The sequence below is a fragment of the Balaenoptera physalus genome, assembly GCF_965194825.1.
Source record: "Balaenoptera physalus genome assembly, chromosome: 13".
Taxonomy (NCBI): Eukaryota; Metazoa; Chordata; class Mammalia; order Artiodactyla; family Balaenopteridae; genus Balaenoptera; species Balaenoptera physalus.
The window spans coordinates 107,594,184-107,617,412 of record NC_138892.1 but is presented as its reverse complement, the minus strand read 5'-3'; the positions used below and the strand labels follow the sequence as shown (position 1 = coordinate 107,617,412).

Below are 23,229 nucleotides of genomic sequence, written 5' to 3'. Positions count from 1 at the left end.
CTACGGGCAAGGAGGCCATTCAAGGAGCAAAGGGCACATGAGCAGACCTGGTACTGCTAATATCCCCAGAGGTGTCAGTTACTGCGGGGCTGAGGCTCTGACACGCCGCAGGGGCTGAGCTGGGCTCCGGCTGGTCCACTAGGTCTCCCAGTGGCTCTCCCGGGGCCCCCGGATGACCTTACCTTCCGTTTTGATCCGCAGGGCCGTCCGGACCAGGGCAAACAGGGTGGCGTTGAACATGACCGTCCCGTCGCTGTTCAGGGGCATGTTCATGGAGACCAGGCGCTGGGGAAGGGGCAGAGCTGGTCATCACAGCAGCCGGTTCCCAAAGGACCCTCCCGCAGAACCCCCGAGGCAGGAGGATGCTGAAGTGGGGTGGGGGGGCCTTGAAATGCGTGTGCGTGTGTCACCCCGTGTTTCCTTCAGAGTCTGAGAACGCACTGTGGGAAGGACCCCTAACGCCTATTCTGACTCTGGCTCCTTTCCTTAGGCCCATAAAATACTGTTCTCATCCCCGTAGAGGCTTGACGTCCTGACCAAGGTGACAAGAGGCATCTTCCCTCCCATATCGTGTCTCCCACGAGCCCAGCTCATCTCTTACTTTGCAAGCCACGCGGTGAGGGCACAGCTTCCCAAAGCCCAGGGGGGGCTGAATCCTCCGGAGCAGGGTCACCACATCCAGGTGTTTGATGCGACCCCTAGAAGAGGCAGGAGCGGGGGGAAGGTCAGTGCGGTGGTCTCGGCCAGTAGCCCAGGACTCAGGCACCCAGGGCGGCGGATCCCCCTGCAGAAGGAACTCTCCATGGCTGGACCCGAGTGATGAAACTGGTGCTAAGTTGCAGAATTGCACAGCAAAACTCCCAAACCAGTATATACACGTTTAGGTTTTTAAGGAGCAATTTTCCATCAGTGCTATGTTCAAGGTGGAAGGGATTTTAGCAGGCAACGAAATTCTCAATATTACTCCTGCTTCAATGAACTAACCGTCTGACCAAAAGGCATTTCCAGAGTGTCAACCAAACGTGGTGGCTGGATTGATGGGCCTATGGCAGAAAGGCAGGCAGGATCTGCCTGGCCCTGGACATCCTGACTCGAGTACCTGCCCGAGTTATTCCAACACTAGGCCCTCCCGTCCTGTTCAGCTGAAAACAGCAGGCGTGTTCTGGACTCAGCCAGAGGCCTCCTGTTGCTGGCCCTGACCCTTGACCCCTGTGTCCTGCGCGGTTCAGTGTTTGCTGTGGACCCACCCAGTGCTAACCCGTCTTGCCCCCCTCCCACAGGTGTGGTCACGCAGTCCCCTTGCGGCTCTGGGGACTGGGTCTCCCTCTGGGGACTTACTTGGCTTCAGGGTCATACTCCGCCCAGATTCTCTTAAATTCGTCCAGATGGTGGGGACCCAGGATGGACCAGTCCCTTGTCAGGTAGTCAAAGTTGTCCATGATGACGGCTACGAAGAGGTTGATGATCTGCGGAGAACACAGAGCGCGGGGAGATGCCCTCGGAGGCCCTTCCAGGACACATGCTTAGCAGGCCACGCACGGCAGAAGCCAGTGTTTCTGAAGACCGCCCACGTGGCACCACTGAAAACACTGGCCCCTGGAACGTGGCTCTCTTGGATGAGGACCTGACCCAGCTTCCCTTGGGCTTGTGCAGGTGAACCCCACCCGTGGGCTGGCAGCTTCCCTCACACCCAGCTGCCAGGCGGGGCTGCCAGGGATGGGGGTGACTGTCCACCACCCTTCCCTTGCTCCTCATCAAAGTGCCAGAAATGTTTAAGTGGCCTCCTGTCCTCGGGGACGACGCCACCACGACAAGAGCTGAGAACGGACGAGAAGGATGCTGGCTGAGCTCACTCTGGTCCAGCTTCACCCCCTCCCTCCAGTGTGGCTGGACCATCCCAGGGACGCAGCCCTCCAGGCCGGCCTCCCCGACGGGGCACCCCCGAGCGTGAGCTGCAGAGACGCAGGACGCGGCTGGCCCTGGACTGCACGTTTGTCACCCAAGGCCGCGGGTCCCGCCCGGCTCACCAGAAAGGCGCAGAGCATGTAGAAGCTGATGAAGTAGAAGACAGCGAAGCTGCTGCCGCAGGGCGTCTCCCCCTCGGCGCTGCTGCCCGGTTCCGACTCGGGGGCGCACTTCTTGCCTGGCATGCAGGCCAGCATGATGTCCTGCCACGCCTCCCCGGTGGCGCACCTGGTGAGAGACCACGCCCCAGAGCGGCTCACAAGGCCCCTCCCTCTCCTCCCCGGGGGGAACCGCTAAACTGAGTCTGGGGTTTGTCAGCCCCCCAGCGCTGATACATCCACCACATAGGAAAACGTACAGCATTGTTTTGAATGTCTGAAAATTTTCTGTGAAAGATAACAAACTGTACCTTTTCTGAAAAGTCCCTCCTTTTGCAATCCATGTTAAGTTTTGAGATTTAGCCATTTGGATACATTTTAGCTCTGGTTCATTCATCCTTTGTAGCAGATCCTCTATGAGTATACCATAAAAAACCCCACCGCCCTGTTAAGGCTTTTCCTTTCTTTGCTGTCTTGCTGTCACGAAGGAGCCTGCAGTCACCACACAGGGCAGTCAGACGCCTGCTTCGGGGTGGAGTTGCCAGTGGACGGCAGGTGTGTCCTCACCGTACCGGACGCTCCTTGTTCTCCAAGGGTCTGCCCAATTGGCGCTCCTGGCATCACTGCCCTACAGACTTGGCAGCTCTTTCCTCAGCTTTATTGAGGCAGAATAGACAAATAAAACTGCAAGCTAGAACGTAGATCATGATGATTTGATTGATGTGCACATTGTGAAAGGAGTATTCCCACCTAATTAACACATCCATCCCCTCACAGATTTAAAAAATTTTTTCTTTTCTTTTTTTGGCGAGAACATTTAAGTTCTACTGTCTTAGCAAGTTTCAGTGATACGATCAGTGTCATCAACTATGGTCACCACGTTATAGGTTAGATCTCGGACCTCATCCACCTTATGGCTGACAGTTTGTGCCCTTTTACCAGCCCCTTCCCATCCCATGCCCGCCCCCCCCACAACCACTTTTCTATTCTGAATTTAGACTTGTCAACTCTTGGTATTAGTGAATTTTAAAAAATGTTGCTCGGACTTCCCTGGTGGCGCAGTGGTTAAGAATCCGCCTGCCAATACAGGGGACAAGGGTTAGAGCCCTGATCTGGGAATATCCCACATGCCAAGGAGCAACTAAGTCCGTGCACAACAACTACTGAGCCTGCGCTCTAGAGCCCACGAGCCACAACTACTGAGCCAACGAGCCACAACTACTGAAGCCCGCGCACCTAGAGCCCGTGCTCTGCAACAAGAGAAGCCACCACAATGAGAAGCCTGTGCACCACAATGAAGAGTAGCCCCCGCTCGCCACAACTAGAGAAAGCCCGCGCACAGCAACAAAGACCCAACGCAGCCAAAAATAAATAAATAAATAAATAAAAAGGTTGCTTGTATGATGGGTGTAAAATGATAACACACTGTTGTTTTAATTTGGTTTTAAAATGATGAATAGGGTGAGAAATTTTATTTCATCTGCTGAATCTCAGGCTCATGTTTTTGCCTGTCTGTCTCATGGGCTATTTGTCTTCTTGTTCATTTGTAGGGTCTTTATACTTTCTTTATATTAATCCTCTGTCAGTTGTACACATTGCAAACAGTGTCTTCCAGTCTGTGGCTCGTTTCCAGCTTTATTGATGGTGTATTGTGATGAATCCAAGTTTTACATTTTAATGTGGTCAAATCATAATTTTTCTTCTGTTTTGTGCTTTTCGCAACTTGTCTGAAAAAATCCTTCCCTATTCTAGGTCATAAAAATATTCTCCAGTATGTTCTAAAAGGCCCAAGTTTTGTTTTTCATAATAATTTCATAATAACCCATTAATATGGAATTTATATGGGGGCTCCATATGAGGTAGAAATATGCTTTATCCTTTTCTGTCTAGATAACCAATTTTCTTAATACAATTTATTGAATAGTCCACCTTTACCTACATATGTGAAATAGCTCTTCTGACATAAATCGCATTTCCATATGTGTATGAGTCTTGTGCTAGCCTCTTTGTTCTGTTCTATAGGTTTATTCATCTGTCTTGACTTCAATGTACCACGCTGTCTTAATCACTCCAGGTTTACAGCAAGTCTTGATCTCACACACAGAGTCAGTGCTTCCAGCCTGCTGTCCTGCAAAGCTGTCTTGGCTTTTCCCTTTCCTTTTCCTTTTCGATTCCACAGACACATTAGAATCAGCTTGTTAAGTTCTATGAATAATCCCACTGAGACTCTTACTGGAACTGCATCAACATATAGATTAACTAGAGGAATTTGACATCTTTTTGCTATTAAGTCTCCTAACCATGAACCCGATCCATCTCTCCATTTATTTAGGCTTTTTAAAATGTCTTTTAATGAAAGTTTATAATTTCCCTATATATATTTTTCATTAGATTTTTTTCTAGGTAGTTTACTTAAAATAAACAAATAAAATGTTGCTACTATAAATGATACCTTTAAAAAGTTATATTTTCTGTTTGCAACAGATGCGGAGAGAATACTATTGACTTAATATATAGAAGATCTGCTGAACTCTCTTATTATTCTGTGGTTTCTCTTGTATAGTCACATAGTAATCGACTTTCTAAAAGATGTTTTATTTACATATTTTCTTTTTAAAATTGTGGTAAAATGCACACAACATGAAATTGACCGTCTTAACCATTTTTAGTGTACAGTTCGGTGGCATTAAACACACCCACAGTGCTGTCCTACCATCACCACCATCCATCTCCAGAACTCTTTTCATCTCGTAAAACTGAAAATCTATGCCTCTTAAACAGTAACTCTCCTCCCCTCCCCCCTACACCTGGCACCCACCATTATACTTTGTGTCTATGATTTTGACTAAGTACCTCACGTGAGTGGAATCATACAGAAAACTTGTCCTTTTATGACTTTTTTCACTGAGCATAATGGCCTCAAGTTTCATCCATGTTGAAGCAGGTGTCAGAATTTCCTTCCTTTTTAAGGCTGAATAATATTCCACTGTGGTATAACCACGTTTTCCTTTTCCATTCTTCTCTTGATGGACCTACAGTTGATTCCATGCTCTAGCTATTGTGAATAATGCTGCCATGAACAGAAGTGTACAAATATTTCTTTGAGACCCTGCTTTCAATTCTTTTAGGTATATACACACAAGTGGAATTGCTGGATCATATGGTATTTTTAATCTATTTTTAATATTTTGAGGAACCGTTGTACAGTTTTCAACAGTGGCTGTTTCCATTTTACATTCTTTCACGTAATGCACAAAGGTTCCAATTTCTCCACATTCTCATCAGCACTTGTTTTTCTGATAGCAGCCATCCTGATGGGTATGGGGTGGTATCCCATTGTGGTTTTGGTTTGTATTTCCCTGATGATTAGTGATGTTGAACATCTTTTCCTATGTTCATTGGCCATTCACATACCTTTTTTTGAGGAATGTCAAGTCCTTTGCCCATTTTTAAATTGGATTGTTTATTTTCTTGTTGTTGAGTTTGGCAATCAATTTTTTTGGCATTTAATTTTTTCCTCTTCTCCAATTCTTTTTTTTTTTTTTTTTTTAAAGAGAAACCTACTACTTATTTTTTTTTTTTTTAAGATTTATTGATTGATTGCTATGTTGGGTCTTCGTTTCTGTGCTAGGGCTTCCTGCAGTTGTGGCAAGCGGGGGCTACTCTTCATCGCGGTGCGCGGGCCTCTCACTATTGTGGCCTCTCTTGTTGCGGAGCACAGGCTCCAGAAGCGCAGGCTCAGTAGTTGTGGCTCACAGGCCTAGTTGCTCCGCGGCATGTGGGATCTTCCCAGACCAGGGCACGAACCCGTGTCCCCTGCATTGGCAGGCAGATTCTCAACCACTGCGCCACCAGGGAAGCCCCCTCTTCTCCAATTCTTACCCTTTGGTTTATTTTTCTCGTCTTATTGCATTGGATAAAACTTGCAGTATCATGTTGAAAAAGTGACAGCTTATGAGCTCATTTATTATATTTATGGATCAGCTATTACCTGTTACGGACTGAATGTATGAGTCCCCTCAGAATTTGTATGTTGCGGCCCCAAACCTCAATGTGACAGCATTGGCAGGCACTTAAGTTTAGATCAGGTCATGGGGCTGGGGCCTCGTGATGAGATTAGCATCTTTATAAGAACAGGAAGGGAGACTGGCGCTCTCCTTTCTCTCCACCAAGCGGGGACACGGCGATAAGGCCACCGTCTGCAGGCCAGGAAGAGGTTCTCACCAGGAACAGAATCATGAAACCTTGATCTTGGACTTCCAGCCTCCAGAAATGTGAGAAAGAAATGTCTGCTGTTTGAGCCACTCCATTTATGGTGTTACAGTAGGCTGCCCAGACTAGTACATTATCAGTACATGAAAGTGATTGTTTTCCTTTGTTAATTGTCACCCTCCATCCTTTTAATTGTTATAAAGGCTTTTGAGTTGCTTTGCTTGGGTTTTCTAGTTGGATTAGCCTGTTGTTTGTAAACAAAGATAGTTATGTCTACACATTTTTATATCTATATTTCTTACTTTCTTCCCTCTCTTATTGGTATCAGCCGTTATGTTAGTCTTACAGAAAGAGGTTTCCTACCCATTTTTACTCCTGGAAAGTTTATGTAACATAGGAATGATTTATTCTTTGCTATTTTGGCAAATAGCAAACATAAATATATTGGATCTAGCCTTTTAGAGGACTAAAATTTTGACTACCTTTTCAATTTCTGTTGTGGTTAATTAAAAAAATATTCTTCTCAAGACAATTTTTGTGATTTCTCTTTTCCTATACAAAAGCATCTAATTCATCTAGATACTCAAATATATTGGCATTCATTTGTTCATAATATTCTCATCATTCTAAAAATCACTCCACATCTATAATTATGTTGCTTTTCTTATTCCTGCTGTTGCGTCTTTTTAAAAAAATTGAATTTGATGAAAGTTTGTCTATTTATTGGTCTTTTCAAAGAATCAGTTTTAGGGTTTATTGATGAATGTTTTTGTTTTATATTTTATTAATTTCTGCTTTTATTTTAATAAATGCATTCCTTCACACTTTGGGGTTATTTTCCTATTCTTTTTCCATTTATTCATTTACTTACTGTAAATTTTAAAAAAAAGTTAATTTTGGCTCTGAATTGTCCTTTGGCTTACTGGTGCATCTCATAAATTTAAGATATAGCGTGGGACTTCCCTGGTGGTCCAGTGGTAAAAAATCTGCCTTGCAATGCAGGGCACATGGGTTCGATCCCTGGTCAGGGAACTAAGATCCCACATGCTGCAGGGCAACTAAGCCCATGCACCACAACTACTGAGCTTGCACGCCTCAACTAGAGCCCACGTGCCGCAAACTACAGAGCCCACATGCTCTGGAACCCGCGTCACAACTACAGAGCCCACGCGCCCAGGAGCCTCCATGCTACAAATGGAGAAGAGAAACCTGCATGCCACAATTAGAGAGAAGCCCGTGTGCCACAACGAAAGATCCCGCATGCCGCAAGTAAGACTCAAAGCAGCCAAAAATAAATAAATAAATAAATAAATAAATAAATAAAAATAATAAATAAATCTTAAAAAAATAAATAAATAAACCAAACAATCTCAGGCTTAGGCGAGGCAGTCTCATTAAAAAAAAAAAAAAAAAAAGGAAGATATAGTGTGTTCACATTCTCATTTCTGAGTAGCTTGTAGCCTCAGCTGTGAGTTATTTAGAAGAGTGGCTCTAAACGTTTAAGTGAACAGATTTTGGAGGGACTACTGGTTTTATGGTTAATTCCTAATTTTTTATGTATTGAAGTCAGAGAAGTTTTAGAATTTATTGAATTCTTCTTTGTGACTTAAATCTTGCCTAATTTTTATGAATGCTTCTGGGGCTTAAAAAGAACTTTGTTTTTTGCCATTTATTGAGTATAAACTTATTAGATGAAGTTTGTTAATTGTGTTATTTAGATGTTCTTTGCCCTTTCTTCTATTTTATTCTCTCTAACCTATCATTTTCTTTTTCTTTTTCTTTTTTTGGTAGTTTCCTATAGTTTAGATTTTTTTTTAACTTTTTATTTTATATTGGGGTATAGTTGATTAACAATGTTGTGTTAGTTTCAGGTGTACAGCAGAGTGATTCAGTTATATGTACACAGGTATGATCTGTCATTTTCTACACACTGTTTCAAAGTCTCCCACTTTGTGTGAGTGTGTGTGTGTGTGAATTTTCTCCTTATTGTTCTATCCGGGTCTGACTGACATATTTCCAAACTATATTGTTAGGCTTATGTGCTTTAATGATTGTTATATATTCTCAATGGATTATATCTTTTATCAATATCAAATATCCTTCTTTGTCCTGTTTAATGCCTTTCACCTGGAATTTTATTTCTTCTGATGTTGCTATTACTATACCTACTTAGGTAAGCATTGTCTGGTATTCTTTTTCTGTTTCTTTATTTTTGTCCTCTTTAGGTCATTTTATTTTACTCCGTCTATTATAAACAGGCTACGGCTAGATTTCTTAAAGCCAAGATTAGAGTATCTTTTAATAGAAGATTTTAATTTTTAGTGATTATTAATATCTTTGTTTTCTTTCCTGTCACTTAATGTTTTAATTTTCTTTCTTTCCTGCCTTCTTTCGTCTTTCCTTCCTTTTGCTGAATTGCTAAGGTTTTCTTTTTTTTTTCTTCTAGTGGTCTAGAATGTAGTATCCCATTTCTGTTTTTCTAACGGTTGACTTTTAAATATTTAACATCTGTTTATACGCACATCCCCCTCCCCATGCATAGAGCTGAACAGTATCTATTTCTTCTCCCCAAACAGGAGAAGAATCTTCACACACTTTCATGTTTCTCATCATTCCTGCCTTGTTGAGATAATATGGGATTTTACTTCCAAATTGCATTCAAGGTTTTAGATATTTTCCCTCAACAATTATTTACAATTAACATGAGCTTTATAATTTCTTTGCTGACAGCTCAGAACTATGAACTTCAGTGGTTCTTTACTCATAGCATTTCTCTGCCCACTCGACTTCTTAGATTAATCTTTCATTGTGTGGAAATACATCCTTGTGTAATCGTTTCAGAGAAGGTTTATGTGGTAAACTTCCTGGGTTCTTACACTTCTGGAAACATCTTTATTTTGCTTTGTTAGTTGAATGCTGATTAGGCTGCATTATAGGAGTCTAGGTTCAGTAATATATTTCCCTCCTAATCCTAACTATATTACTCATTTGTCTTCTGTTATACAGTAGATGATGATGAGAATTCTAATGACAATTGATACTGTTGAAAGTAATTGACTTTTCCTCTTTGGAAACTTTTAGGATATTTTCTTTACTCTTGGTTTTCTGAAACTTCATCATGCGTCTCTAGCTACGGGTCTTTTGGATTAACCTGTTCTGCACTTACTAGGCCTTTCAATCTGAAGGCATGTATCTTCATTTGAAATTTTCTTTGCTCATTCCTGTATTTCCTTCTCTCCATTCCTTCAGTTCTTTTTTGTCTCAATTTGTATCATAAAGATGGGATTTTCTGGCTCTATCCTCCATATGTTAACTTTTATGTCGATCTCTTTGTCCTTCTGGCTGTACACTGAGACAATTCCTGGCTTGGTCTTTCAGTTCATTAATTCCTTCTTAAGCTATGTCCATTTAAAAAATATTCCAACAACTGGGACTTCCCTGGTGGCACAGTGGTTAAGAATCCGCCTGCCAATGCAGGGGACACGGGTTCGAGCCCTGGTCTGGGAAGATCCCACATGCCGTGGAGCAACTAAGCCCGTGCGCCATAACTACTGAAGCCTGTGCGCCTAGACCCCGTGCACCACAACGAAGAGTAGCCCCCGCTCGCCGTAGCTAGAGGAAGCCCGTGCGCAGCAGTGAAGACCCAGTGCAGCCCAAAATAAATAAATAAATAAATAAATATTTTAACAATTGTATATTTTGAGTTCTCTCTTTAATTAAATTTAATTAATTCTCTCGTTAATTTGTTCTCATTAATAATGACTTCTCCTCCTCCTCCCACTCCTTCCTAATTTGACAGATGTGCCAGGTTCTATAATCTCTCTAAAGACACAAATTGTGCTTATTTTCAAATATTTTTCCTCTCCCTATCCTCTTCCTCCCGATGTGTTCATTCATCTGTTAGGTGAGTGTGGTGACTTCTTTTTTGACACTGGTTTCCCCCAGTTCTTTGGGGTGACTGTTACCGCTCTTTGTGATCGAGAGCCCGGTACACAACTCCGTGGATCAAGTTCTCGTTGCAGGAGCATCTCTGGGGACCATGGAAGACAAGACGAGACGTGCTGCCAGGTGGGGTGGACAGGTAGCTCCTCTTAAAGGGTGGGTTCCCTTGGGGCCCTGCTCTACTTCTTAGACCCCAAAGCCCAGGCTGTGGCGGCAGGGCTCTGCTTTCAGCTTGTGGGCATCAGCAAACGCTCTCCAAACGCGGCTCCCCAAGGAGGCAGTGTGGTTGTGGCCCCAGCTGTCCTGGTGCCTGGCCCCTGTGGACCCTGAGCTTGGGGAGGCCCTGGCCGCTCTCGCTCCTTCACAGGCTCACCGGCTTTGGGATGTGTTTTCCTCCGAACCTGGTCCTTTGTCCATTGAATCCCATCTACTTGCCTCCGTTGAAGACTTCCTCAGCACTGCTGGCTCAAAATGGCACTCTTTCTTGGCTTTTATCCTTCCTTGTTCTTTTACAAACTATCTCCTGTCGCCAAGGACTTTAGGAAAGGAGAGGGGAGACCCATGTGCCCCGGCTCACATGTGTCCAAATCCCATATATAAATGCGGCTCAGGCGTAAATCTTGCTGTGAGGCTGTGGTTGATGATGGCCCCGTGTTCTCACGGCTACCATCTGAGGGAGGGTGATGTCGGACTGATATTTAAGGGGACTGCCATTCTGATTGAACACATTTTGAGCAGTAATGATTTGCAGGCTTGGATGTGGGGAAAGGATTCCACAGAGCATGGTGAAGGTGGGGTTATTTGATGGGGAGGATCCCTGGATCTTCGGAAAGAACCCCAGGGGACGGTAAGGGCTCAATGCCTCTCCCAGCACCTTAGCATGGAGAGTACAGGTGCTGGAATGGACTCTAGGCATCATCTGGCCCAGGGACTGAGGAAACAGTTCTCATCACCACCAGCCCTGGACCAGGTAGGGGTCCCATAGCCCAGGCTGTGATGAACAGGATGGTGAGAAGAGCCAGAGCAGGGGCAGCCCAGGGGGTCACTGGGATCCAGAGGAGGAAGGACGTGGGGCTGCCGCACGAAATCCTTCCCTCGGGGTCGGGCGGGACACACCCCTCCCCCAGCTGTACCTGTGGCCGCGGCCTCCCCAGAGGGTGAGGGCTGGCGCCGGCTCAGCCAAGGGGGGAACTAAGTGCCGTGGACGGAACCACTGACACAGACAGTGGCACCAACTCCGGCAGCTGGGCTTGTCTTAGGAGGAAACTGAGGCTCGGAGTCATCTGCTGTCTTGCTCAAGGTCACTCAAGGTCACATAGCGAGTGTGCTGCAGGCCTGGCTCAGCTTCGAACCAGAGTGCTCTTGGAGTTTGATTCTGATCCGCTACTGGCTTCCAGAGTCAGCGGCAGGGGCCGTGTCCAGTCATTATAAACGACAGTGAAAGGAAGGCTTCCCGGTCAGGGGGCTTCCCAGCCCCCCAGCCCCAGTTCTCGTCGCGCACCCAGGCCTGGGCCGCACCGAGCAGGTGTCCCTGTGTGCACCTGTCCGCACCTGTCTGCACACTCACCTGAAGAGGAGCAGCACGGCCTGGGGGAAGGTCTGGAAGTTGTTGTTCCTGTTGATCTCTGTCGTGTCATTCAGGGCGATTTTCCCGAACACCTGGCAGGGGGAGAGGATGGGGTCCGTGAGCTGTGGACAGAGGGGTCCTGGTTCCCACCCATCGTTCAATGGTCTCTTCAGGGGTCACAGCTGACCCTGGACGGGGTGGCCCATAAGCTGAACAGAGTCCCCTCTGTGACCTGGAAGGCCTCGCGGGGGCAGGTACCTGCTGCCCTGTCCAGCCCCTGATCCCAGCCCCCCACTCCGGACCAGCATCCAAGAAAAGTGCCCTCGGCCCTCGGGAGGGGCCCTGGGCCCCGCGGGAGGGGGGCTGAGAGCGGGCGTAGGCTGAGACCTCGACCCTGCGTCTGTGCAGGGACAAGGCTCACTGGCCTTCCTCTTTCTTTTTTCTTCTTCTTGGCTGCAGGTTCTTGAGACTATTTTTCTTTCCTCTTTAAAAAATACTTTATTGAGGAATAATTAACAAATAGGCCCTTCACATAACTTGGGGGAGTTTTTCCCTATAGAGAGTGGAACCTGGGCCAGGGGCAACGGGGAGAGAGGGTCTCAGAGCTGTGCACCCCCAGGACACCACGGGGGTGGGGGGAAAGTTCCAATTCCGGTGACCTTTCCAGCCTCAGAAGGAGGGGCGGGTGTCAGGCGATGTGGGCTGGGGGCCGGGCCCGAGGAGACAGCGGGGAGCCTGTCCTACCTGCATCCCGATCACGGCATAGATGAAGAACAGCATCACGATCAGGAGGGCAACGTAGGGCAGGGCCTGGCAGGGGCACACAGATGCCGTGAAGTCGGCGGGGGACCGGTGGCTGGACCCCTCCCCGTGCGGCGTCTCTTCAGTCGCCAGCTGCTGCCTGGCTTGGGGGGCACTTCCAGGAGCCCCGCAGACGTTCTGGGCACTAAATGGGAGCAGCCTGAGCCTGGTGCCGACCCCTCCCCTCACCTGGGTGTCAAGCACCTGAGACCTGGGGAGGTCCGCCCAGAAAGGTGGGCTCTGAGCTCGGGACCTGGCATGATGCTCCGTTGGTACAAACAATCTAGAAAGAGCAAAACACCCTCCCGCCACCCACCTGTCCTCGTGCAGCCGGACGGCCGTGGGGGACACCCAGCAGCCCCTCCCCCCCTCACAGCTGTAAGCTGTTCCGCCAGGTGTAGGAAAGGCAGGACGAAGGGGCACTAGACAAAAGTGAGACCCTGGGCTCCAGCCCGCTTCCGCCACTGTGGCTGTGGGAGCTGGGCTGGGCTTAACCTCTCTGGGCCTCAGTGTCCTCATCTGAAAAATGGGAAGAAAAGTAATGACCTCAGGGGGTTTTGGGGCCTGGCTGATTTAAGGCTCACGAGATGCTTGGGCAGTGCCTGGCCCGCGGCCGGTCTCTGCGCTTTACTCACGCGGCGTGCTCCCCACCTCCTCCCGGGGAGGAGGCTGCGCGGCTCACGGGGTGGACGGAGCCCGCACACCACTAGGGGGCACCGCGGGACTACGGGCCGTCCGGCCTGGTGGGCGCTCGGGCTCCACCTTCAGTGGCGCCCAGGAAATGTCGGGGGTGGGTGAGCACGTGGGGCCGGTACAGCCACCCACGGCTGAGGCCGGGGCCACCGACATTCTGCTTTCACAGAAGGAAACGAGTGCTGGGCGCAGAGAACTGGCCCCGCAGTTGGCGGCCCTGGGTCCACACGGGGCACACCAGGGTCCCGGGGAGTCCGGCTAAGTCCCTAAGCAGGTGCGGACAGCAGACCCTGCTGAACCACTGCCGGGACGAGGGTGCCAACACCCGAACTGCGAGCGGCCGTAGGCGTCATCGGGCCACCTCTGCCCACAGCTTTCAAACCTCTTCCACCCCAGAACCCCTCTGTGCCGTCAATTCTCGGGGCAAATCCACAGGAGAGAAGAAAGCAGAGCGCTTGCAGCCGCCCCTCCGCTGGGAGCATCGCCCCAGGTGGGGCCTGGGGTGGGGCCGGGGGGTACCTGGAAGGACTTGATGAACGTCCACAGCAGCGTCCGGATGCCCTCCCCACGGCTCAGCAGCTTGACCAGGCGCATGACCCGGAAGAGGCGGAAGAAGGTGATGGAGATGCGGGAGTTCTCTTCCGCGTTCTGGGGCCGTTAACACAGCAGTTAACACGCAGGCGGGCGGCGGGGGCCGGCTGCGCTCGACTCTCCCGGCGCCCACGGGTAGGCCCAGCCCCAGGCCTCTGCGGCGCCCGGCCGTGCCCAGGCCCCGAGCCTCTGCCCCAGCATCCCTGGTCTTAAGCCCCCGGGGTGGGGGCGGGGGTGGGGGTGGGGGCAGCAGGCGAGTCCCTAGAAATTGCATCTGCTCTGAAATCTAGGCCGAGAGCCGCCCCGGTGCTCCTGCCGCCCCCCTGCTTGGCTCAGCCGAGGGTCCGGCGTCCCGAGCGGGACCGGCGCTCTGGAGGGCCTGGGGGGCAGGGGCTGCCCAGCCTCAGCACTCTGTGTGCCACCTCCCCCCACGGCTGCGGGTGGGCCTGGGCTGTGGGCGCGGCGACAGAGCCCGGGCCGCGGCCCCTGCTGCCCCTCCGCTCCCCTCTGCCCTGGGCCCGCCGGCTGCGCAGGCCTGGGAGGGGTGGGGGCCCGGGCAGTGGAGCGTGAGCCCTGGACGGGTCTCCCTGCGGTGAGAGGACCGAGGGGTCCCGCTCAGGGCGGGGGGCTCCCCAGGGGCGTCCTGGAGCGGGCCGGGGCTGCTGGGCCTGGGGCAGCCGGGGCTCCGGGGCCGGACACGCAGCCCTGCCACCCTCTCCTCCAGACCCGAGGACAATGAGCACACACTGACGCCCGGCCCTCCTCCTGCCCACACCGGCCAGCCAGCTGGGGTGGTGGCCCCGGGAGCCAGCCGGTTCCCCAGAGCGAGTGCAGCCCCCACCCCGTGGGCACCAGGAGAGAACGGACCTCTGGGCTTCCTGTTACTGCTCCCGCTGCAGGCCCCCCCGCTCGCAGGCATCTCTGGGTGGTTGCTGGGCCCCACGTGGGCCCCGATTCTCAACGCCCACTCCTCTGGCTTCATTTCTCACCCTCTCCAGGTCAGATCCGGCCTGGCCACGCCCACAAAAATCCCACCAGCGCTGGAGCCCTCGCGGCTCCTGGTTCTAGCCCTGTGGCCAGGGCTCCAGGGGCCTCTCCCCTCACCCCGGTCAGAACAGGAGCCCCACGAGGGGGGCAGGTTTTACACGCGCCAGCACACCCTGCTCCTCCCGGGGCGGGGGGCATCTATCCTTCTGAACCAGAGCTGCTCCCCTGGGGTGGGCTGGTGGCTGGGGGGCCACAGGGGCTGGGAGGGCCCTGGCAGCAGGCCATCTGGACCCCGGGCCCTACCTGTCTGCATTCTGAAGTCTCCGATGCCCTTCATCTCTGCATTTCTATCACCCGTGTACCTACTTGAAATTCTACTTTCTCTCCTTAAAAGGATGTGGTGTTCCCCCAGAGGAAGGGGTAGAGGAGGCTCAGGGCTTTGGAACTCAGCCATCAGCCCCACTGTGCTTGGGAAGGGAGAAAGAAGAAGAGAGCGCCAGCTTACATGGAACCTCAGCTGGGCATCAAGAGTCTGGAAGGTTGGCGCCGCGGAGGCATCTGCACCTGACTCGTTAAAAAGCAAAACTCAAGCCTCCAATCTTAGCTCGTCCTGGGCTCAGAGCCCTCCTGACGCTGCAGGTGCCTTATGCTCTACTGACCGGTGACATACGGGCAGCACGTCCAGGCTCAGCCCTTCCGGCTATGGTCGTGGGCTTCGTCAGGAAACATCCCCACCGATCTTGCCTCTGTCTGCTGACTTCTGGGGCTCGGGGGATCAACCCACTCACCGGCCCTGCTACAAACTCACGCTTGGCCCACGTTTGAAGCCTGTGACGGCAGCCTCTTGGAGACAGCTGTTCCAAGGAGACTTCAAGGTCACACCGGTCGGCCTCTCTCACTCTAGCCAAAGATTCCTAGAGCAGAAGCGGCTCCCACCAGACGGTCTGCTGCAGTGAAGCGGGCGTGGCCTAGTTTTAATGCCCCTCACAGGTAACACTGTCAGGGTGATAGGAAATCCAACCACTCTCTGGGTAATGAACCCAGCTTAACCTCTTACTGGGGCCTTGACTCAGAGCTGGAGGGCGGCCTGGTGACTAGGAGGACCTCCCCGTCTCTGGCTATGTCACCTCTCCTTCCTCTCTCCCAGAGGCCTCGCCATGGCGCTCGTGGGTGCCCCGTGCAAACCCCACGTCAGATTCAGGATGGGGACGTCAGCCAGCAGAGTCTTCAGGACGTTTAACAGGAAATGGCCCTCGGGTCCGATTCTCTCCCAGTGGCTCATTAGACAGTCAAGGTCACGGTGAGCTGCCACCCACAGGAAAGCTCAAGGACGGAAATGTCGCACCAACAGCACTCGACAGCTCACAGACCAGGCAGGCAAGGCGCATGGCAGACACAGGCAGCATGCATCGGGGGCTGGGTTCCAAGATGCTGGGGGTCGGGTGGGGGAAGTGGGTATGTTAGAGGGGGTCACAGAAGCTGAGAGCGTGGTCTGGAGGCTCGGTCTTACCATAAAGGGAGAGCATTGGGTATGTTCAGCTGGCTTTAAAGAAAGGCAGACAGAGATAAGCTGTAATGAGTCTCCGACGAAGACGCCCGGCATTCTAGGTCTCGGTAACACAGGAGCAACGCAGTGGCAGGAGAGGGCAAGAGGGCCAAGTGGAGGGTACACGGCACAGGCCTGGCAAGGTCCGGGCGCCGCCAGAATGGACTCCCACCCAGCGAGGACTCTGGGTGTTCTCCTGCCCGGAACCATCTCTGGCTACACATTAACTACTAATTCACACCTGTTATCACGGAGGTGTTCTGGATTTTGAGGATGGAGGTTTTGTTTGTTTTTAATCAGCCATGTGTCCTAAGGTAGCCTCCAGGGGCTGGCACTGCACACACTTACCCAGCACTGCCAGCTGAAGGCGAGAGACCTTGCCTGTGCCCAAGGCTGCTCTTTGCCCACGTGTATTTGCGCAAAGGAGCCCAGGGGCAGTGGCCCCCCAGGTCCAGGGGAAGACTGAGGTTCAGTTACCCCCTCTGCGGTGGGGCTAGCCCTCAAGTTGAGGCTCAGGAGGGAGAAGGGCCTGCTAGGCTCCTGATCCCCGGGTGTGGACCTTGGACACCGGCCTGAGATACCGAGTGCGGATCTGTTTATTAAACTTGAAAGCCCTGCACACAATTTAGGACATCATTGTTAACCCCCCGAGAAGCTGTTCTCAGGGGTCTGACTCTGGGCTCATTAGGGGCCTGGCCTCAGGGGAGCATCCCACAGCAGCCCTGAGCTGCATCCGGGAAGGTGCCCTGCCCTTTAGCCCCACACACAGTGCACAGCCTGGACTGGTCCCCGCCGCCTGAGCTGCCAACTCCTTCTAGAAGGTCACGACTTCACTCTTACCCTCCACTTTCAGAGAGTTGCTCCTGTGTTTCTGTTTTCAAGGTACAAACAAGGAGAACATGTAATGGGGTTTCTGAAGGATGGAAATGTGCACAACCAGACATTTGCTTGCAGACTGAAAAATACTTCTTTGGTAACAGATTTCTCAGCAAATTCCTTTTTTTCCCATTGCAAGTTGGGAGGTGTCCTTTTCGGGGACTGGGGGAGACACGGGGTGAGGGGAGGGAGGAGAAGGGACAGGACACCTCTCTGGTCGTTTACGGAACACGGTCTAGATCTGCCTGTGCTTCACGAGGGTCTGCAGCTGCCAGGTCCACCCACGTGGCTGGACGGGGTGGGGTGTCTAGGATTCGGCCAGCAGGCTGAGAGAGAACACGGAGACAGACACGCACACGCACGCACACGCACACGCACACACACGCACGGAGGAAGCTCCAGGCTGGTAGGGGCTTGTGCCCCAGTGTTAACCTGTCAGGAGCCCCATGTTTCCCGGGCTTCAGTGGCGGAGGGGTGTGAGGGCCGCACGGAGGTGAGGCCACAGGCACTTAGTGCTGGGCTGTAGGCCGAGCGCCCAGCAGGCTCTAGCCTTGCTCCCTTCTTGGATGCACCCTGAAAACCGCCAAAGCTGCCCATTACTTCCAAGAGCCCTGGGCAGATGATTGAAGGTCTTCTGGGTCAACCCCATCCCGAATGGGACCAGAATGGGGGTGCTTTAGAGGACCTGCCTGGGTCACCTGGCCCGACCGAATTAACCCCCAACCGTGAAAAAATTACTACTACTTATTTTACTGCTTAAACATTCAGAATCCTTCATTTGGGCTTTTTAAATGTCTTAACTGTCGTTTTCTTGTTTTTAGCCTTTTATGCTTCCATTTCAGACCTCATCTATGTAAGTCATATTTTACTCCAAGATTTACCTTTAGGTCTGTTCTAATCACCTTGAGCATATCGTATTATTTTAACACTATGTATTAATTCAGTAAAGCTTTTTTTTGGCCGTGCTCCGCAGCTTGTGGGATCTTAGTTCCCCGACCAGGGATCGAACCTGGGCCCTCGGCAGTGAAAGTGCTGAGTCCTAACCACTGGACCGCCAGGGAAGTGCCCAGTAACCTTCATGACCCATCCCTATGACAGGAGACAAGAAAGGCCGTGTGGAGAGGAAGGACGGGCCTCCGGGAACCCAGCGTCCAAAGAGCCTCACTTGGGGAGAATGTGGAGACTCACGGGTTCGTTTTTTCTTGAGCCTTGAGCCTTGCACTTCAGAGGCTGCTTCTGACTTGCCGGGGCAGGGTCACCTGTCAGCCGCTCGCGTGCGCCTGTCCTCATGTCAGGAGCTGTGCTTACAAGGTCCACGGGCTGGAAAGTAACTACGCGTCGTAACAAAGCCAGAAGGCAACCCAGAGCGATCCCTACAGGAGAGTGCAGGAAGGGGCCCGTCGCACAGCCCTGCCCACAGAGAACCGCTGGCGGACGCACTGCTGCCCAAGGTCACCCCCAGATGCCCGGGCGGCCAGGAGACGGGCGAGTGTGTCTGCCAATCGCTGTGATCCCCCAGAATGTCCTGAGGGACCACCGAGCATCACTTCTACCTTCTGAGCTAAGTGCAGGATTAATGGGGAGCCCGGAGTGCTTGAGCCGCCCCCCTCGGATGCTTCCCCAGACTCGCTCCCGGTGACCCTGAGTTACCTTTTCGGTGCGGGGGAGTGGGGGTCACCTGCCCTGCACCCTGCCTGCCGCCAGCTCGTGTCCACGAGCGGGGAGCGTGCAGCCCTTTCCTCAGCCGCCCATTCTGATCTTTGTTTTCTAATGACCTGGTCATTTTCAAGGGGTTAGGGTATCAGGGCAATTAACTTAATTTGCTCTTGCAATTGGTAGGACTGAAATGAGATTATTCCTCCCCATGTGGGGCAGAGGTGGGACACTGTCAGAGAGGCCCTGGGCCAGCAGCGGGGACAGACCCTGCCCTCACCTGGGCACATGTATGTGGGTCACCTTGCATGGCTCAACCGGCACAAGACCTGGGGTGGCTCTGGAAAACTGCCTTTCCGACCCAAGTTCAGGACCAGATGAGAAGCAGCACCTCAGTGGGTGAGGCCTTTGCTTCCGGAACGTCCTCCTTGTTCCTCCTCACTGCGGTGCTCTCTCTAGACCACCCGTGGGAGCCGAGGGGACCGAGGGGCACCAGGGGCTGCAAAGAGGGTTCTCCGGGACGGACGGACGCCAGAATCGGTGGGGCGTTTCCCAGTTTACATCCCATTGTCTCTCTGGAGAACGGAGAGGTTGTTGGAAATCGCTCTTGACCACATAAAAAAAGGGACTGCTTCCTCTCTCTTCTTCTCCTCTTTCTCGGCCCCCCTTCTTTGCGTAGCTGGGAGGCGAGGGTTAGCGGGGAGGTAGGGCCAGGTGGTAGATTTCGATATCCTGATTATCTTCCAGGACGTTCTCTGTGATCGGCGGTTCGAGGGCACTTTGGAGCAGCTGTGCGCCGTGGCTGTGTCTCCTGGCCAGGCTGGCTTGGAAAGGTGCAGATGACCTGCCTCCCTGCAGGGAAGGCTGAGTCCAAACAGGCCCTCGGACAAGGGCCCAATCCCAGAGGCTGCCGCTGAGACAACGGTTATGTATCTGGTCACTGAAATTCCACATCCCTCTGAACCGAGTCGAAAGCAACAGCACGGGAGTGTGTGAATCTTTTACTGGCTACCCTCCTACAGAAGCCTTGCTTTAGAAAACAAAAAACAAAAAACTCTCGTCCAGAACTCAGGGAGTGGATCTGATATCAATTCCATCCCAAACCACCTGAAGATCTGGGTCCAGCTGGCATCTGCCCTCCGCCTGCCATCCCCCCTCCGCCTGCCATCCCCCCCACCGGCTCTGTTTCTCTACTTCAACTGTCTCTAATCTCATCTCGATTTGATCTGCAAGACAAGACGGTAGTTCAGCTGTGAGCATGTCACGGTGTCGTAGCGGGGGGTCTGGGGGGTCGGGGCTTTGTTGGCGAGACCCCAGTTAGCCTAGGGTGGAAGGATAAATAGGAGGCTGGTACACACAGAGAGCTGGGGATACGGGAGTCAAGGGCTTCTAGAGACAGCTGACGCCACTTTCGTGGCCAGGAGCCAGCCGGCATAGGTTCAGGGGTGGGGGTCCTCAGTACCCTTCTAGCCCCTCCTCCAACCGGGAGAAACGCACATCCCGGGAACTGAGGTGTGGCCCTGTGGACGTGGAGGGGTTGGGAGGTGCTGACGGTCAGAGCCGCCAGGGGTGGCTGCAGGGAAGGAATTTTAAGGTCAAAGTAAAATCTGTTGTAAACTGCTAGCTCTCTAAGGTTGAATGAAGTGCTTTCTTGGGAGGGAGACGCAAGGTCTAAGTAAGCACGTGTCAACTGGGAGACACACAGCGGAGGGTCAGTGCCACAGATTTGAGGGCAAATGAAGGAAATACCGATGGTCAAAAGCAATTCTTAAGCCCAATTTCCATTTCGGTCTGGCACAAATGGAGGAATGGAATTGGGTTTGAGGAAGAGAAGAGCTGGGAAGAGGACGATGGGGGTTATGAGGGAGGCGGAGACAAGGACAGAAAAGGGCAGGGAGCAAGTGAAGGTCACCCCGAAGATGGGAGGGCGGAGGGTGGAAAGGCAGCCCCCTCCCCCGTGGGCTTGCATCTGTCTCTCCAAAGGAAAATTCCACCAAGAAGGGGAAGGAGATTCTAGCCAGAAAGGAGAAGCTTTGTGGTCATAGGCACTCAGTTGAAATGCCCTTCTGACCATCCCTTGAGGGGTCTTTGGCCCCAAGGGGGCTGGAGGAGAGGTGCTGAGCAGGGACTCTGTGTGCTGAACTGTGGTGACCAGCCTGTGCTCTTAGTCGTGCTGGGGAGTGGCTGAAGCCTCAGGAGCTGCTCGTTATTCACCTGCAGCCCGACAGCTCCTCAGGTGCTGTTACCTGCCAGAACTCACGCTACACGGGACTGATTACAAAATCGCCAGGGTTGTCTTATCTTCCTTGGGAGGGACAGTCACTCAAGCAGATAACCAACAAAAGCAACTCATGAAAAATAAATGAATAAAATCAGCTTGTCAGGAGCGCTCACAAAAATCCCGTATGTGGGGGCAGAGGGGAGAGACAGAGAGACAGAGACAGGGACACAGAGAGAGAGACACACACACATGGATGGACACAGTGAGCCTGAAGGATGGAGAAGAAAAAGAGAGACAGACTCAAGGAAACAAACCAGCAAGAGCAGCCGACTCTCAGGAAGCGGCATTAGACAGAGTGAGTGCTTTTGGGGGCACCTGCCAGCGTTCTGGGGCCTGGTGAAATTAGCTCCCTCACTTCCTCCACGAGCTCAGGGACTATTCGAGGTCCCTCTGCTTTAGACGCTCTCTGGCAAACATCCCGGCAGCTGGCTCAGCTGAGGACAAGTGACACCCGCTGCCTGGATGGATGGCCGTCTGGCAGAACCAGGGCTGTGTCCTGACAGCATCCTTCAGTCCAGTCCTCCGATTTAGGGGAAAGGAGAGGGTTGTATGAGGACAGAAAAGATGAGAATGAGGGAGGAAAGGAAAGGAAATTAGAGGACGGAAGGTGGAGGGGTCTCGGTCAGAAGGCGGAGGGCAAGAGGGGCCCCGTCGGGTCCTGCCTGTCGGGACACCGGACAGCCTAACTCAGCCGGGGGAGAACCATTAGAAGCAGGTTCCAGGGGCCTTTCGGGTCAGGCCTGCAGGACCCTCCTCCAGGCCGCTGCTCTGGGCCACCCTGCGCCCGGCAGCCTGCTCTCCAGCGCGTGGGCCTTATTCTGCAGGCAGAGCCCGGGCTCTGGAGATGGCTCCCCGCGTCCTGCTGGACGGCGGCTGCTCGGGGGCCCGGCTCAGTGCCGGGCGAGCAGGGCTCTGCGCAACCTCTCAGGGCCAACTTCCTTTCCAAGCGGAGGAGAAACTACCCTTCAGGACAACTGGGGGCCGGGCCCCCTCCTCGCTCACATCCACGCTCCAGATACCATCTCTAGGTCGAGCCTTACCTTCGTCCCTTTAAAGGCAGCGTTTCTTTTGGGGCGGGCAGTGCTGAGTCAGTACTGCCCTCGTGTGAACAAGGCACCTTGGTGGCTTCGTTTGTTGGGGGCGTGGGAGTGGAGGTGGTGCTGAGAAGGGGAGGGACCGGAAGGGGCTCCCGGAGCAGCGGGGGAGGGGCCAGCAGAGGGAAACAGGTGGGCGGGATGGGGGCACAGGAAGGCGGCAAGGGCCACAGCGGCTCCACCTGGCTTGGCCTGACACCACCAGTGTCGACTTCATAGACCTCAGAAGCAGCCCAGGCCACACGGACCACCGTCATCTAGACACTGATGCCCGTTCCGGCCCCTCTCTGCCGTGCTGGAGGCGGGGAGCCAGGCGTGGGCCCACGCGGGCTCGGGGTGGCGGGAGGCTCTGACTCAGCCCTGAGTCAGATGCTCTGACTCAGCATGCTGTCTCCCTTCCAGTCACTCCAGGCCCCGAGGCCGGCGTGGGAGCCAAACCTGCTGCGTTATTTTTACGGGGAGCCAGTGAGGGCGGTCGTTAGAAGTCATGCGCGTGGGTCTGTGGTCAAAGGACCACGGGCCCCAGGAGCCAGGTGAGCAGCGCGTGGGGCAGCACCCGCGGCCCCGACGGCGTCCCAGATGCTCCAGGCTGAACCACGCCCCAGTCGTGTCACCTTGCCCCCACCCCTTCTCCCCTCCGCCCGCTCCCTCCGCCTGTCCAGAGGGCAGGGAAGGGGCTGCTCCGCACCGCCTGCACTCTTGTCCTCCGAGCCCCACTGACCCAGGGCCCAGGCGTCCGAACATCGTCTGGTGTCCTCAGGCCCGGAGGAGTTCGGCTGAGCCGCCCTGCCTGGGGTCCCGAGGCTGGGAGCGCCCTGAGCGGGGCCTGTGAGTGCAGGGCCCCTGCCAGCCTGCCCGCGGTTTGGCCGAAGGGCTCACGGAAATGCAGGAGTCAGTTCTCCCACAGGGATGGACTCGAATCC

At 52.7% G+C, this 23,229-nt stretch overlaps 1 protein-coding gene across 24 annotated transcripts in view; it reads right to left on the bottom strand.

Annotated features, from left to right (window-relative positions):
- Positions 1–23,229, bottom strand: part of CACNA1C (calcium voltage-gated channel subunit alpha1 C) — a 559,192-nt gene that overhangs the window by 24,232 nt on the left and 511,731 nt on the right. For 17 of the 24 annotated variants that reach the window (XM_082422029.1, XM_082422051.1, XM_082422040.1 and 14 more), the window contains 8 exons: positions 16,367–16,399; positions 13,798–13,926; positions 12,529–12,594; positions 11,785–11,876; positions 2,028–2,193; positions 1,339–1,466; positions 602–698; positions 183–285 (listed from right to left, as the gene is read on the bottom strand). In XM_082422029.1, the coding sequence (XP_082278155.1) occupies positions 183–285; positions 602–698; positions 1,339–1,466; positions 2,028–2,193; positions 11,785–11,876; positions 12,529–12,594; positions 13,798–13,926; positions 16,367–16,399 (814 nt within the window). The remainder of the gene's footprint in view (positions 1–182; positions 286–601; positions 699–1,338; positions 1,467–2,027; positions 2,194–11,784; positions 11,877–12,528; positions 12,595–13,797; positions 13,927–16,366; positions 16,400–23,229) is intronic. The other 7 variants (XM_082422049.1, XM_082422050.1, XM_082422033.1 and 4 more) reach the window with 1 other exon arrangement.